The sequence below is a fragment of the Galleria mellonella genome, unplaced genomic scaffold, assembly GCF_026898425.1.
Source record: "Galleria mellonella isolate WM207_F2 unplaced genomic scaffold, CSIRO_AGI_GalMel_v1 utg132, whole genome shotgun sequence".
Classification (NCBI taxonomy): domain Eukaryota; kingdom Metazoa; phylum Arthropoda; class Insecta; order Lepidoptera; family Pyralidae; genus Galleria; species Galleria mellonella.
Window position 1 is genome coordinate 7175668 of NW_026441989.1, and position 17301 is coordinate 7192968.

The following is a 17301-nucleotide window of genomic DNA, read 5'->3' on the forward strand; positions in this document are numbered from 1 at the left end:
GAAATTATACAAACAATGCTCAACTTTCAAACTTTTATACAATAATAAACAGGGAAGAACAGGGTTCTCAAAAAAATAAAAAACAAAGGGAAACAAAAAACGAATGGACTTGCGTGTATGAGCGAGCGAGACAGACATTAAATGCGAAGTGTATGCAGCAATGGCGGCGAAGGCGAGGCGGCGGGGCGCGGCTAGCTCTGATCCATCAGGTTCGAGTCCACACCACCGCCGGTCGAGTCTTTCAGGATCGACTCGAAGATTGGCTGTAGGTCTGGGAGCGTCTTGATTTGCGTCACGAACTCCATTAGATGGGGGTTTTTCTCTGAAAAAAAGCATTATATTGTAATGATAAAAAACTGGCTTAAATTTTGCAATTTTAACAAAAGACCAATATATGAGTAAAATCTTTTGATTAAAAAAGAATGTGTTAAGACATTGCATAACTTACTCTCAAATAAAAAAATATATAAATAGTAAAAAACATACATACATATCTGTCACGCCTGTCTCCCATTAGGGTAGGCAGAAACAATGGAACGCCAAATGCTTCGATTCAAACAAACCTCTTTCGCTTCTTCCACATTCATCAATCTTTTCATACACGCTCGCCAGTTACGGGTACTTTTAATTTGACCCTTTTTCAGCACGTCGCCAAATAGGCGAATAGGCGTGCTGAAGAAGGGGCATATAATACTATCTTTTTATTTTTTATTAGTAAAAAACAATAATAATAAATATAGCAAAAACCGGTCAGATAATTAATATATTTGTCGTGAATGCGGGTATTATTGTTGCAATTGCAGACAGGTATTACGCACATGAAGTAATTATAGTTCTGTAGAGTAGCAACGCGGGGAAGATACCATAAGCAGTACCTAATGCTAAAATACATGATTAAATGAGCCAACAAATTGTTTACTATTTTCAGTACTCAATAAAAACTCCAGGATTTTCCTGCCTACCTGCTTACACATAATTTTCTGAGGTATGTAACTTAATCAAAATAAAGTCACTAATAACTGCTATAGTACAATTGGTTATCCTAATAGTAAATAAACTACACACCAGCCTCGGGTATTTGAAGTAGAGCAGCAGCTGCCCGCAGAGCAGAGCGCTTCAATTCATCCTGTTTCTCATATTCTTGCTTCACAGAGTTGGCCTTCACTTTCATAGTACATGTCACTCTTAAAGGCTCCACTAAGCTCTCTAGCCCTGTAAACATATGGGATCACAGTTTTAAACACTCTAGATAAAAAATTGTTTCAAGTATAAAAACTTTATAGTGTCATTTGTCGTTTTTAAATGACAATTATTACTTTTTATCAAATGACAAATATTACAACACTGTACTAAAAGAAAGCCAAATAAAGCCACCCGAATGGTAGATCCACCTCTTTTGAGAGGCTCGTGTTCAGTGATATCAAGATCAATATTTTTAAAGTATACAAATTAATATTTGTTGTTTAATAGAGATAAAAATTTTAGCCGTGTATGTAAAACGGTAACACAGTATAACAACTAGCTACAGGTTATAGTATAGTCACTCTCTGCCCTCATCTCAAACTGCCAACCACTCCCCCTTCCCCCTCGACCCATTCGCAAACAAACCACGCTCGGTATATACATGTTTGCGCATATACAAACAATGTCTTTATGTATAGTAAAGGCTATTGATTTCTTTTTTAATGTGTGAAAATGGAATAGTAACCCCGCCTGCGTTATTGGTATATGCAAGTGGGGCACCAGTGATAGATGATAGGTGAGGATGAAGGTAGGTCCGTCGGCCTATCGCGAAGAATTCAACAAAAATTAACTACAATGATTTCCAAGGGGAAACGCATGGAGGTCGACCTAATAGGGTATATTACTAGCAATGGGGCTGTTAGAACCCATTACCAAAAAAGCCTCCCACCCCTACCCCCCAACGACTATGAATTAACCCATTTTGGTACAAAATGTCTGAAAAGTTTAAGACTTACTTTGTAGCACGACAGCAGGACAGAGTTGCGCGAGCCTGGCGCACATGAGGTAGGTGAGCATCTTGATGTCGTAATGGTCACGCAGGCCGTCCTCCACGTGCCGCAGGAACTCGAACACGTCAAGCCTGTCCAGGCATGTGCCCAGGAGTGTGTACATGCACTCGAACGCCGCTTTGCGCAAGTCCAACCCGTCGTCGACAGAATGCTTGAACGGACCCATCTCCACTTCGCGGATCAGTTCTTTCTGTAATATTTAATAAGAAACAAAAAAATATTTTTAACTTAAATAGTACACTCAATACTACATTCTAAGAGGGAGATATATTTTCTTTAACTTAAACATTTACATCAAATATGTTTTACAAAATTATATAGATACAAGTTGAATAATTATATCCTTACTTCTATTTAACCAATTCTCGATTAGCACACTTCTTGTTAATTTGTCAGTACAGCAATCATTTAGGTAAAGAAACTTTATTTTTATACACTACAGAACACATACACAATATACAAAGTTTATTTAACTGGGCACTGAATTAGATCTATATATAATTTACAACACCTAAAATGATAAACATTCTAGAGTGCAATAAATATATTGAGTACTAAATCTAAATCTTGGTATAATTGCCTAGCATTTATTTGATGAGGCATAATATGGTTAAATCGAAACTGTATAAGGTTGTAAGTGGTATTTTATTTAAATGGATGATAATGGAATGGCAACCTCGCCTACGCTATCAGTATATGCCGGCGGGCCACCAGTAAGGGATGGTGACAATGAAAAGGCAGGTCAATTAGCCTATCGTGATGAACTTGGAATAGAACACGAGTTTCCAGGGGGGATCGCGAGGAGGTCGACCTGATAGGGTGTGTTGCTAACAATGGGGCTACTAATCCCCATTTTTAACAATCCATTATCCTCCGATCATAAGTGGGTACCTTGACTTTGGTCTCCTGGTAGATGGTAGGCAGCACGTGCGGCAGCAGGTCGCGCACGAGAGAGGGCTTGTTGTGGGCGGCCGAGTTGAAGGCGACCAGCGCCACGCGCCGCACGCCCAGCTCGCTGTCCCGCAGCGGCACCAACAGCTCCGGCATGCACGCGCGCAGCAACGGATCTATTGCTTGCGGCTGCCGTAATACACGGAACACAAACAAATAATTACAATGCGATCATTAGCATTGAAATTATTTATTAGAAATAAAAATAAAAAGAAAAATATCTCGACTTGTATACTGTCATTTCTTAAAAATCAAATAAAAAAATAACATGATATTTAGAACTTTCATTTAAATAATATTAAAAATAGTCTTAACTCCAGATGATGTTCTCTACTAGTATATATAATGTCTTTATAAATTATAAGCCTAGACAAAGTATAGTTAAGTATTCACCTGATCAGAAATGGTGAATTTTACAGCTGTAACTGCAGTTGTTCTAGTGAGAGGTTCCGGTGATTTCAAAAACTCCTTCAGTTGAGGCAATAGTTCTTGTGGTTCTAACAAACATAATTTTCCTAAACATTCTGCTACCTGAAACAACATAAACACAATTTATATGTAACTTACATTCATTTTTAAAAGCAACATAATTTACAGTTGACATAATACTGAATAGTATTTATATATTCCTAATTTATCCTTAGAATGCAGTAGATGGCACCTATTATTTTCATACTCCTATATTTATATAACTAAACAATTACAGTACAGTACACACAGAAGATTACAAAATAAAGCACCTATGTTTTAATTGTTCTGATGCAACTACCAGTGTACAATAATAAGTTTATCCAGTGAGTGTATCTAACTGCAAAACTTTGTACTTACTACATTGCGAGACCCTTCCTCTGCACATTGACAATGTTTGGACAGTTGCACCCATATCTCTCGTATAAAAGGCCTCAAAGCTTCTACACCCTCTGGCGTGCATGACTCTGAGGTAATAATCTATGGATAAAATAAAAAATTTTTTTAAAATGTAGCACGAAACATAAACGATTTTTTTTTTTATAATTTAATAATCTCAACAGATTAACGTATTTTTCCATCAATATTTATATTGCAAAACTACAATGAAAAGTAGACATTAGAAACTTGAGAAAGAAAGAGAGACCAGAAAACGAAACCTTGCAATAAACCGTTACATCCATAACTTATAGAAAAACATATGCAAAGCAGTGGAACATTAATAGGTCGTTATGAGAATGGTGACAAAATTACATATAATTACCTCTCGTAAGGAGTGCAATAATAAATACTGTCGTTTGGGTTGCGCTTCGATCTCGCCTAATATGAAAGGCAGGAACTCCGGAAGGTTGCCGACCGCCACCGAGCCAAGGGCGTAGCTCGCCGCAGACTTCACTTCCTCGGAAGACGGTGTGAACGACTCCAACAGAACTTCCTTCAGATTCGGGATGGAGCTCAAATCCCTATAAAATAATTAAAATCCCTAAAATATTTCACATTTCCTTGTCATCTATTTGTCAATTTTAAAGTATATTATTGATATTTTTATATATCTTATACAATATCTTAGCCAAATCTGAACTTATATTGACGATTTTTTTTTTTAATGAAAAGGATTTACAAATGAGTTGTTGGATACAAACAAACACTGACAAATTTGAAGAATATATATCCCCCGATTTACAAACGTTTTCGCTTTTATTTTCCAAATAAGTTTTTTTTTTTTTTTTTTTGTTTTTATCGCACTCTCTAAAACTGTGTTTGAACATGTACATCTCACGGGAAATCCCGAGCTTTTGTGCTGACTTCCAATGCACACTGTGTCTGTATTTCTTCGCATAAAATAAAGTTTTATACGGAAAAAACTGATGATTTAATTTTTCATATTCGTAAATTATAAGTGAGTGCATAATTAAGATTTTTATAAATTAACATAAATTAAAAAAAAATTATAGGCTTATAATGTCGAAAGAAGTTAAAAGTTATTTCTTTAGAAACTAAAATCGAAATTTTGGATCGCTTACGAAAGGGACTTAGAGTAGTAGATGTTGCAAAATCATATAATATGAACGAAGCTACAATAAGAACTATTAGAACAAATGAAAGTTTTTTATTTTTAGTACACCTAAAAATATGAAAAAAATCACAACTAATGTTTTTCTCAGGAACGTATCTACCGTGTAAAAATATCTCTCGGTATATAACTGCTATTTATGCGATCGTTATTACATTTATGAATGTGTGGAAAATAGTATATAAATTGTATGTTCAATAGTGGATAGTTAACGACCATTGTGATGGTGATATAATTTAAAAATATAAAATATACAAGAACTAACAAGTGCCTGCCGATCTCGGCGAGCGCGAGCAGCGCGAACATATGGTGTGGATCGGACGGTGGTCGCGCCGCGTCACGTAGGAACTCGCGCACTACGTCCAGAGCATCCGCACCGCCCTCAACTACCACAGCGGCCACGCACTTCGCCAGCGAGTGGAACGCCTGTATGATACCACACTCATTAAAATATATATATATATATATATATATATATATATATATATATATATATATATATATATAACAAATACCAAATACCTTGTTTTCATGATTCATTTTTTATTATATTGTTCAAAATACATTAATATATAATTCACTGTTTGTTTAGAAATTAATATATTGACTATATAATGTTATTCAAAATACATTTATAAAATTTCGTTAATATTTCATATTGCAAAAAATTATGTTGAATCTATTAGAATGGCAAACAAACTAACAAGCCAACCCAATGGAAAATGGTAACTGTGCCCTATGAACAGCACCATGGACATAACAGAATATATTGTGACGCCAATGATATCCTTTATGCATTGCTATTCTTAAAGACTACATTGGCATAACAATACAGCCATACAGCACAGCCAATCCAAGCAAACTACCTTTGTGCACCTCTACTTCTAGCTCTGGTAAAAGTAGTGCTTTCCTTTTTTTATTATATCTCGAGTTCTTAAATTGTAATTAAAATGAGTCTGTCTTTTTTTTTACTGGGTGATAATGGAATATTAACTCCGCCTGTGTTACGGTATATGCTGGCAGTGCACTAGTAAAGGTGATAGATGAGGATGAAAACTGATATAAAATAGAGATCAGTTAGCCCATTGTGACGAAGTTCATAAGATTTAATCAAGATGGTATCTAAGAGGAACCGCATGAAGGTTGACCTGTTAGGGGGCATGCAGCGGAGCTGTTAAATTCCCATTATCACTAATCCCTTCCCACCCATTATATGCCCATATAACACTTTTTTTAATAGGTGAAAATAAAATAGTAACCCCACTTGTGCAATGAGTATATACTAGTGAGCAGTGAATGATGATAGATGAAAATGAAGATAAATTGGTCAATGATGAATTCAACAATAATTAATCACAATAAATTCCAGGGAACCGCGTGAAGGTCCACCTGATAGCATATACTGCTAACAATGCTCGTTTGCCCCCTGTGTTGTAAAAAAAACCCTGATAGCATATACTGCTAACAATCTAGCTGTTAACCACCATTACTAACACTCCCTCTCCCCCGGGCTTGCGTGATGCGGGACAATGTGGTGGAATGGTGATGTGGTGGGACCGTACGCACCTGCTTGGTGTAGTGCGCGGTGGCGTGCGCGGCGTGGTCGTGCGCGCGGTGCACGGGCGCCACCAGCAGCGCCAGCAGCTCGCGCCGCGAGCAGCCCGCCACATCCGCCGCCACCAACGCGCTCAGCACGCCCAGCATCGCTGCCAGCGCGCCCCCTGCCGCACCCAGCACACCGCAACGCAATCACTCCACGTGTCCATATTAACAGCGTTCATAACTTTAGCTTGAGGAAGTGCAGCAACGTCGCAATTATATGTCAATCTTCAAAAACGATTCAAAAGAATTTTCAATATTTCTGTTTAATTATTTAGAAAGTGCTCTGCCTACGAACTACAACGTTAATCATGCAATAATATACTTATCAGAATATCATGGAAAGTTTGACAAAAAATGTATTGGAAATTTTTTTAAGCAAAATATAAAGTAGGTGCAAAGTTTATTAGGTAGATTTACATACAACGTATAATTATATTCTATGATTAATTTAGTTCGTAGTCAGAGCAGTATTTAAATAATCAATCAGAAACATTGAAAATTCTTCGATTGTTTTTGATAATAAACAAATAATTGGCGACGTTGCCAAACTTTATTATAAACGCTGCTAACCAAATCAAAATATAAACTAAAATGTTACATTCAGTCGCAGCGGAAGCGACTCCATACTTGCCACACCCACTCAAGCATACAATATTAAAAAAAAATATATTCATATAGACAAATGGATAAACTTAAAGAGACCAGATTATAAAGAATTTTAATCAAGGTATACAAAGGGATGACAATAATAATATTCATTAATCTCAACAAATATTAATATATCTGGGTATTTTTTTAATCCTGCTTAATCTTTTATAACAGAGATTATTTCTAGGAATACACGCCTTTACAATTACTAAAATCATTACATACAGATATACAGAGATACATCACAATTGTATTGTTATTTCAACCGTACTATACTAAATATTGCCGTGTGATCCCGGCAAAGAATTGGCTATCCCCTTGCTTTCCCGTGGGTATTGTAAGAGACGACTAAAAAAAATTAATAATCGAGGGATGGGCAGCAGCTTTCCTCTTAAAACATCACCAAAGCCTGTTGCTGCCCACCCGCCTTTTAAACTACTACTGGCAAAATTGCCCAAGCGGGATGCCTACGTTCAACAATGGATAGTTAACGGCCGATATGATGATGACAAGTAAATATGATGGGACATAAGCAAATATGTAAGTTTTGTTGCTAATCTAAACAATTATTACAAAGAGGACAGACTTAATTATTTGTTTGTAATGAATAAACACAAAAAAACACTTAACCGACTTTAAGAATTCTTCCACATATAGAGCTACATTATTAGCTAGTATCATGGGCTGCATTTAATCTATACTAATATTATAAAGCTGAGAAATTTGTTTGTCTGAACGCACTAATCTCAGGAACTACTATTTCGAATTAAAAAATTCTTTTTGTGTTGGATGTTCCATTAAGATATCAGATAGCCCGAGGAAGGTTTTAAGCTATATAACATTACGGTAAAACCGCGGAAAATTATTTATATTTGAGAGCTTTTTTGATTGCATAAACGATTCAAGTTACTCATAAAATATATTTTAAAAAATTATTTATTTTTTCAAACATATTTTGTGTGTGTATATATTTATTTTCGACAATATTATTGTCGAACATTCTATCTGCCCCTTTTTTTTTAATGTGTGATGATGGAATGGTAACCCCGCCTGTGCTAACGGTATACACTGGTGGGGCACCAGTGAGAGATGATAGGTGAGGATGAAAAAACAGGTCAGTTAGCTCATCGTGATGAATACACTTGGAATTCAGAACGATGATTTCCAGGGGGGACCACATGGAGGTCTACCTTGTAGGGTATATTGCTAGCAATAGGGTCCTTAGTCTTCATGATTATCAAATCCGGGCTGGGTTACAAGTTGTAAATAAAGAGCGGTGTGCGCGTACCCTGCAGCAGCGGCGACTTGGCGAGCGCGAGGATGTTGGGCGTGAGCGCGTGGCGCGCGTCGGGCGTGAGCGCGTGCGGGCAGCGCAGGCACGCGCCGCGCACCAGCGTCAGCGCCGTCTGCGCGCAGTGCAGGTCCGCCTCGCTCACCAGCGCCGGCACCTCCGTCAGCACCTTACCATACGGCATCACAATCATAATTTGCGTATAACCAAATAAGAGGGAAACTTTGTACAAAAGTCGTTTGCTTGGATATTTTCTTTTTTTGATGGGTGAAAATGGTTACCCTGCCTGCGCTAACGGTATACGCTTGCGGAGCATCAGTGAAGGGTAATAGATGAGAATGAAAACCGTAGTTAGCATCATGATGAATTTATCATGGAATTAACCATGATAGTTTCCGGTTTGAGAACCGCGAGAAGATCGACCTGGTTGGGTATATTGCTAGCAATGGGATTCTCAGTCTCTATTACTAACAATCCCTTTCCCCCCTGTTTACTTGGATACATCAATTCCATTCGTGTGTTAGGCGGGAAAGTTATTATTAGGGATTGTTTCCACTTTCCATCAGGTGGGCCGTCAGCTTGTTACATAAGTTGTATAAAAAAAAATTGGTAGAATCGTTTGTTAATTCTTAGAGATGGACGAAAATGAAATAGCCTCATCACCACACTTACATAGATTATAGTTATATACATTACATATACATACATCACATATACATAACCAACACACACTACACTTAGTACCCGTAATTATAGTATACGTTATCATAGTAGCGTGGGTAATGCTGAAAAAAAAGGATATTTTTTTTATTCTTTGATTAGGATTTCGTTTATTTTAGTATGTGATCGCTACTTGTCTATTCTTATTAAGATATCAGCCACTTTCGTTCTCAACCTTATAATTGCAATTTTTATTTAACTCCTTTTCTATGTGTTTTCCTTCAAAATTTACATTTTTTAATAGTGTCCATACTACTGCTTATTGAAGAGAAGCATTATCGCAATTATATGTAAATTTTCAAGAACAATCTACTTTCGATTTTCCCCATTGTTTATTTAAAAAAGTGCTCTATTAGAAAAATATTGTATAGTAGAATGCGAAAATGAACCTGTGACCCCTACGCTATGGCAAAGAGACAAGTTATTTTGGGATTATAGCTAATAGGAGAGCAGCAGTACCCACTCATTTACTACATACACCAAATTTTATTCAAGAATATATATATTTTTTTTAAATTAATTGAGTATGAAACTTCCAAACTTTAACTTTTATAAGTCAAAATCATACACACCTTGCTCAATAATTCAATACTAATTGCATTGCTGTAGTTTTGTACCAGAGTGTCCAGCAATACTAATGTAGACAGCTTCAAAGCCCTTTGGTTCTTTCTCAAAAATGATCCCAAGATAGGAACAGCATCGGGCTGAAATAAACACATACAACATGTAATTACTACAATTATTTTTGTAACTTCTTTTCAAAATAATACTTTAAATCTAAGGAAAGAAATTAAATACATCAATATGTCATTAAGCAAGCTACGTACACCAATATTAATGTAAAAATAAAAATTTTATATATAATAAAATATTAAAATACTATTTTACTTACCAAAATAGGTCTTAAATCAATTCGTAGAGGCGAAGAGGCTATTTTAGTTAACGCTTTAACAGTTGTCAGACGCGTTATTTCGTTACGTAACCGTTCTAAAAATATAGGTAGACACACGGGAAGCTCATTCTGTAAACAAAAATCATGTCTCTTTTGAAAAAGAGTACTATCATTTAATGAACTCCAGACTGTATCTCTGATTTTGAACTAATAAGCCAGCCAAGAAAACAACAAATGGGTAGCTCAAAAGGGAAAAGCTATAAAATACTAGTAATATGGGTCAGTATATGTAGCTATACCAAGTCTGTTTAGATAAAACATAAATCACGATTTTGGCAAAATATGTAATCTCTTTGCTTACAGATTTAATAAATGGAATATCATTAAATATACCCTAATTGTAGGAATCAAAACATTACTTATTTACAAGAAAACATTACTTATTTTATTAAATGATTTAATACCTTTTGCTACACTAAGTTAGCGTAAAATTACGTACAGTATATGAAAAACTTGAAGAATATTTTACTTTAGAATTTAAATAAGAAGATTTTTCACATCTATTCATATATGTAGATTGATAGATGATATAACATGAATAATTCATGACCCATTTATATGTAAATTGGTCCTACATAAAATTTTACAGAAATATCCTTCATACCTGCAGATAATCTCCAAAGTGGCATATGAGTTGTCCGCAAGCGGCTATGGCGCGCTCTTTCACTTCTTGGTCCATGTCGGTGGCACGCAAGCGTACAAGCGTGCACTCGTACATCGCGGGAATAAACGGCTGCAACTCCTCTGGTGGCGGCTCCACGAACACCTCTTCTTTACCCTCTATGTTCTCTACATTCTCTATAACAAAAAAATGTAATAAAATATAGTATTTTAAAATGTTAATGTCAAAATAGTATCCGAGAGGTGTGAGACGCACCGAGCGGACGCATGACCTTGACGAGTGTCTGCAGCACGCGCAACGCCTCCGCGGTGACCTTGTAGAAGGGGTCGTGCACGCACGCCAGCACGGCGGGCAGCAACGCCGCCACGTGGCCGCGCATCGCGCCCGCGCCGTGACCGCGCACCAGACACACCACGAACACCAGCGTCTCGATCTTCATCGATGACGCCGTGCTCTTGTCACTGCAACACCAGTACATTTATTGTTTCGGCATAGACTAATCTAGATAAAACAATATGTCTCCAATTGTCATGTCCAATGGCACGATTGCCAAAGGCGTTGGATTACTTGGTATTTCTTACACTGTGGTTTTGGCCTAGGTTATCTTATCTGTTATATTCGGGCATATTAGTCTTTTATGGTTTGCACACATGAGGGACATTTTATCCAACAATATTTCTTATCTATAATATACTTTTTTTTTAATCCGACGAGGTCTATATTTTAGTCTATATTTTATCAAATTATAATAAAACGCTAAAAATGTGTGTATTACATATGTTTTGTAATAATTCACACAAAATATATTTTGTCCATAAACGAAATGAACATTGTCTACGTAGAACATTACGGTAAGGCGAAACCTTGAACTACACACACACACACATACACAGCTTGCACAGGTTATTTTTATTTACATAGAGATGGCGTACAATTAATGGCTACACCGTAACCGATTCTACCATCATATACTTGTGAATAACAGGACACTAGACGCTTTCATACAGCGTCATTTGTTTATAATATCATATTTGCGTCCAAAACTACGCTGCGCATAAAATTTTACCTCTTTACAGAAGAACACGGTTGTCTAAAGACAGCAGGAGTGTACGGAATATCATACATCATACATATCATACTAACGTGAGCGCGGGTGTAAGCGCGCGTATGACCCTGGCGGCGTGGTCGACGAGGCAGCCGGGCGCGGCGGCCAGCAACTCGCGCAGCAGTGCCAGCGCGCAGCCGCGCGCGCGCACGCTGCGCCCGCGGATCACGCGCAGTGCACCGCGCACCACGCCCGCCACCTGCCGCGCAGGATACAGGTACAAAATGCAATCATACTACACAATGAGGAAAGAAGCATGTAACATCAGGCCCACCACGACGGAGCAGAGGGTGCTATCCCAAGGCTTCTACCTGCATTCTCCTCAGGCGATGAAGATTTATTTAATTTATTAACTACCTGACTCAAAAACTTCCTGTGCATGATAATTAGTTCGTAAACAAGTCCACTGCTTTGTAGTGTGCGATCATTTTAGTACAAATATTACGATATTAAGAATTATATGTTATACAGTTTCCAGAAATAGAGATTTGACCTAAGCCAAACTAACTTAGAAAATTAGTTTTATTATGAAAATTACCCTTTGTAGAAGCAAAGCTTGTGGAGAGTTATCTGTTGGAGCAATTGGTATTTGAAGAGCGGGTGGCGGACGTGTAGCTCTTAACAAAGCCGTATATGCACTTAGAATATCACACTTGACATTTTCTTCTCGTTCTATAAAAAAGTATACACATTTATATATGTATCTAATTTAATTTTCATTTAATTACAAATATTATAATATATACTGTACCTTTAAATCGGGCAATCAAAGCAGGTGAAACTGTCACATACATTTCGGCTAACAGTTCATGACGCGTGGCAATAACAGACTCTAAACATTTAGCTGCTGCACGCCTCACCTATTAAAATATTGACATAATTTATAATAATTATATAAAGAAAAATTGTCTTCAATTTGAGCATAGTAACGACATATTTATTTTTACATATAATAAAGAAAAATATACATATATAAAATATTAATATTTAATAATAATTCACCTTCCAGGACATATCATCATCATCAGAATATTCTTCCGAGTCAGAATCTGGATCAGCATCAGGAGCAAATGATTCATCCTCCATTTCCTCGTCCTCTCCGCCTCCATCCTCCTCTTCGTCTTCGTAGTTATAGTTAGGGTCATAAGTTATCATTTTTAAGCAAAGGTCTATAATCTGTTTAAATAAAAAATACAGGATGAAAAATTAGATTAAGTACTTCAGTTACTATATTGAACATATTTCTGATCTCAGCTGGATTATTAACCATAAGCTATATATAACTTGCTGGCAAAATGATATCAGAAATATTAGATAACAACTGTAGTAATGTTGTGTTTGAGATTTTCTTAAAAATTTATAAAAATAACAATGAAAGTATAATAACTAAAAGAAAAACATAACAGTTTGAGTAAAGCAGTGTTTTTTTCATATATGTGGAAATAAAAAAAAAATCCAATTGTTACAAGTACACAGTATTTATATAAAAAAAACCTTTATATTATTTTATTTTACAATAAAGATTTTACAATACAAAACAATTATATCTAAGAGTTAAATCTGTTACCACTTTCCAACAGCTTGTTTGCCATTCTCAGTTGCATAAAAATAAATTTAAAAAAATATGGTTAATAGATTTTTCTCCACTGATTAGTTGATTAAAATTTTTACAGTTCTTCCTTTAATTATATTTATAATTAGTACATATTTGTAATGTTATGTTTTGAGACTTGCCGTTGGAATATGTGGTTGCACTTCTTTAGGACACTTGAGGACAAATGCTTCCAGTGCTTGCAAGCAATGTTCACGTAATTCCTCATCAGCATCTGTAGAATGTTCTAGAACCTGAGGTGCAACACGCCATAACTGCTCACCAAATCTATGACCAGCTTGACGGCTAAAACATTTTAATTTTCTATAATATTGTAGTGTCATAAACATGAACACTATGTCGGAATACATTTGAACATAACTAGATAGCATACAAAAAAATACTTTATAATTATCTTACCATACAGAAGCAATGCACTGAATGTGTGTACGGCTGACACTAGATGATGTTGATGAACCCAATCCTTCCAATAGATGATCAATGAGTTTGTTGTATAGAGATGCATTACAGGACATAACCAAGTGTGATAATGCAACTATGGTGCGTTTGCGGACTGCCTGCACAGATTTTTAGGATGTTATTTATTGTGGACAATCCTTATTGCATAATGTGTGGATATTTTTTTAATTACATTTTTAATCTAAACTTCTTTTAAAATTTTAAAAATGTTGTTTAAAAACTATGAATTACTATAAACTATGACATAAAAGCTATGTCATTAATTATATTTGTTATTTTTTTCACATACATACTACCTATGTTAATAAGACATTAATATTATATGAAGGTACATGTTCATCCAAACATAATTAGTAACAGTATGTTTTTAACAAATTATTTATAACTTTAACTGTCACATTTTTAACATTTATTACCTGGCGCGGAGAAGCAAGCTGAGGGAGCAAAGAATTTAATAACATTGTATGGAAGGATATCAGAAGACCACCAAATCTACTTAACAAGTCTGCTAAAATATCCAAAGCCTCAAGTTGAACAGAAACATCTTCTTGCTGAAATTAAATATATTTTTCATTTATTCTTAAAATAGGAACATTAAAAATATAATCAAAATAATAATTTGAACATGTAGATAGAAAAAAGCTTCTATATACAATAAACATCATAAAACAAAATGGACATTTTCATTTGTAAATAATTCTATTCTTCTCATACTTCATTTATATTCTCAAAACTAGTCTCAAATACAAATAATTAAAAGGATTACATAGTTAATAAAAATTACAAATCTACTTCATAATTTTAAGTGATTTAAGAAAAAAAAATTAACAACTATACTTTTTTAAATATAGATTAAATCAATTTGAATTTTCTATCCTTATTTTATTTTTTGTAGCTATGTTATTTTGCAAATTTTTGAACCAATTTTATTTATTTATTAGCTCACTACATAGATTAGTTGGTTCTGATAATTAATAAATTTTAACATACCTTTTCAATAGCACTGCTCAGCCTTCCAGTAATTTTTTTACATACATTAGCTGCAAGGGTGCTTGAACCTAAGGGAAGTTCAGAAATGACAGTCTTCAAACCAATGCTACTGATGTCTCGCAACTGTTCAGTATCTGAGAGCATGTTGGCACAAAGAGTTTCTACAATGCTCTCTACTTGAAACTCTTTCACTTTATTTACAAGGGGTCCAAGGCTGGAAAGAAAATAATATATTATTTCCATCTTTTTTCCAAGTATTTCAATACTGGGCAAAGATCTAATTTTTAATTTTGATTCATTAAATAGGTCAGGGGTGTTCTCCTATAGTTATCTATCTAGTACTAGAGTAAAAGTACATGGGTATGTGACCCCAGCCCCCAAGTCGCTGCATTTTCTGATCTTATTGGTCCCTTCTGCAACTGCAGTGTCCCTCTTCCTTATTTTCCATAAATCCTTCACTTCTTTTTTACCAACTTTCATTACTCACTCCAACATCCCCTTTTTTTCCTTAATCCTTTCCTCCATACAGAAGGCGGCAGATACCAATAGCAATTGCATTCCCAAGAATAGTTAACATAAGGGAAACTGCCAGCCATAAAACCAAAACCTTGTATAATATGAATAAAATCATATTACATAAAGTGCATATAATTGGGATAATTGTAAAATACTATATATACGTAGGCTACATTTCAATCAGTAGGTAGCCTTAGGGTTCTAACAGAATTGATCAGTTAAAGTGTATAGAGCTAAAAACAAACCGTGAATAAATATACTTAGCCACATTCACATAATATTAGTAAGAACTCTTTGAAACTGTTTTCATACCATTTCACTGCTAAATTTTGTACTTCGCCGTTCTTATCTTCAAGTAAACGAAGGAGCATCTTAACCACTTTCCTTTCAGAATCATCATCAAGCTTTATACTGTCCTTTTGCAACTCTGTCATCAAATCATTTGTAGCCATGAATCTGAAGTCTTTATCATTAGATGTCATCTGAAATTATTACAAAAGAAAATATGTAATTTTAATTATATTTATGTATATAAAAATATTTTAGTTAAATGTTATTACTGCCGGCTCACCTTCTCCAAAAGATTCGCAATTTGGTACGATACACTAGCCATTTTGTAATACTTTCAGCCTGTGATATTCTCAAAATAAAAGAAACCAAATAATAGATTTAATACTAAACAATTTTTAAGAAAAATATTTTAAGAATAACCATCTGAAAGATTAAACGGATAACCAACTGTAAAATACCCAATGACCAAAAAATTATTTCTCATTACTCCAGAACGAGAATGACATGACAGTACAGATCACAGAGATTATGACAGTAATAATAAAAGTCTCTATGATTATTAGGGTCTGTAGCAAAATATAATATAGTCATTTTCTTTTTTTATAACTATTTAGATGAATCGCTCCAATTGCTCTCCAAATAAATTACATACCTGCAGGGGTAATACTCTAATAAACCACGTCAATATGTTATTTAAGTAATAATAATAATATAGCACAATTAACAATCAGAACATAAGCTAAATACTCTTTTCTCCAACAAACAACAATACTTATACAAATATAACTTACGATAAAGTAGTAATAAAAAAAATAATAGGTATAAAAAAATACAAAACAAATATTAACATTATCTACCTTTTACCTATCACAAACTGTTTTTTTTTTATGGGTGAAAATGGTATGGTTACCCCGCCTGCGCTAACGGAATACGCTGGCTGAGCACTAATGAATGGTGATAGATGAGAATGAAAACAGGCCAGTTAGCCCATCATGATGAATTCATCAGGAATTAACCATGATAGTTTCCAGAAAGAGAAAAAAGAAAGGGTCTGAGAATCAACCAACATCTCTTTTTGTTACCCCTCAATGATAAGGGCGACCCACCCTTAAATATTTTTTTTAATTGTTTTTATTTTAATTTATTATTTAATTTATTATGATTTAGCATTTAAAAATACATACAACTTCAAACTTTCAGTTTTACGATCAACCCCTGTTTTGTAATCGCGATTTTTATATTCCGCAATAAAGTTGCAAGTTGACAATCGAATATAATAATTATAGTACGAGAAATTTTCATGTATAGCTTATAATTACAATTTGCTTTAATTATTCTTTCAATTTAAATTAATCTTTAACCCTCATCGGTCGATAACTGATTAACTACCAATCGATCAGTTATCCCCGCCTAAAACATTGCACGGCTTACTAATCGGTACGGATCCAAATTTTATCCTATTCCTAAA

At 35.0% G+C, this 17301-nt stretch overlaps 1 protein-coding gene across 1 annotated transcript; it reads right to left on the reverse strand.

The window, feature by feature from the left end:
* Window positions 1–19: 19 nt before the first annotated feature.
* Window positions 20–16351, reverse strand: LOC113518336 (cullin-associated NEDD8-dissociated protein 1). The gene is made up of 24 exons (XM_052902537.1): window positions 16114–16351; window positions 15855–16024; window positions 15027–15240; window positions 14453–14587; window positions 13977–14134; window positions 13700–13862; window positions 12968–13141; window positions 12717–12825; window positions 12504–12637; window positions 12004–12164; window positions 11116–11321; window positions 10843–11036; window positions 10179–10307; window positions 9859–9990; window positions 8564–8735; window positions 6592–6746; window positions 5291–5451; window positions 4216–4414; window positions 3813–3932; window positions 3378–3515; window positions 2925–3113; window positions 1980–2223; window positions 1066–1212; window positions 20–322 (listed from the first exon to the last, which is right to left on the reverse strand). Exons 1-24 carry the CDS (start codon window positions 16153–16155, stop codon window positions 192–194), a joined length of 3777 nt encoding a protein of 1258 aa, XP_052758497.1. The 5' UTR covers window positions 16156–16351; the 3' UTR covers window positions 20–191.
* Window positions 16352–17301: the final 950 nt, after the last annotated feature.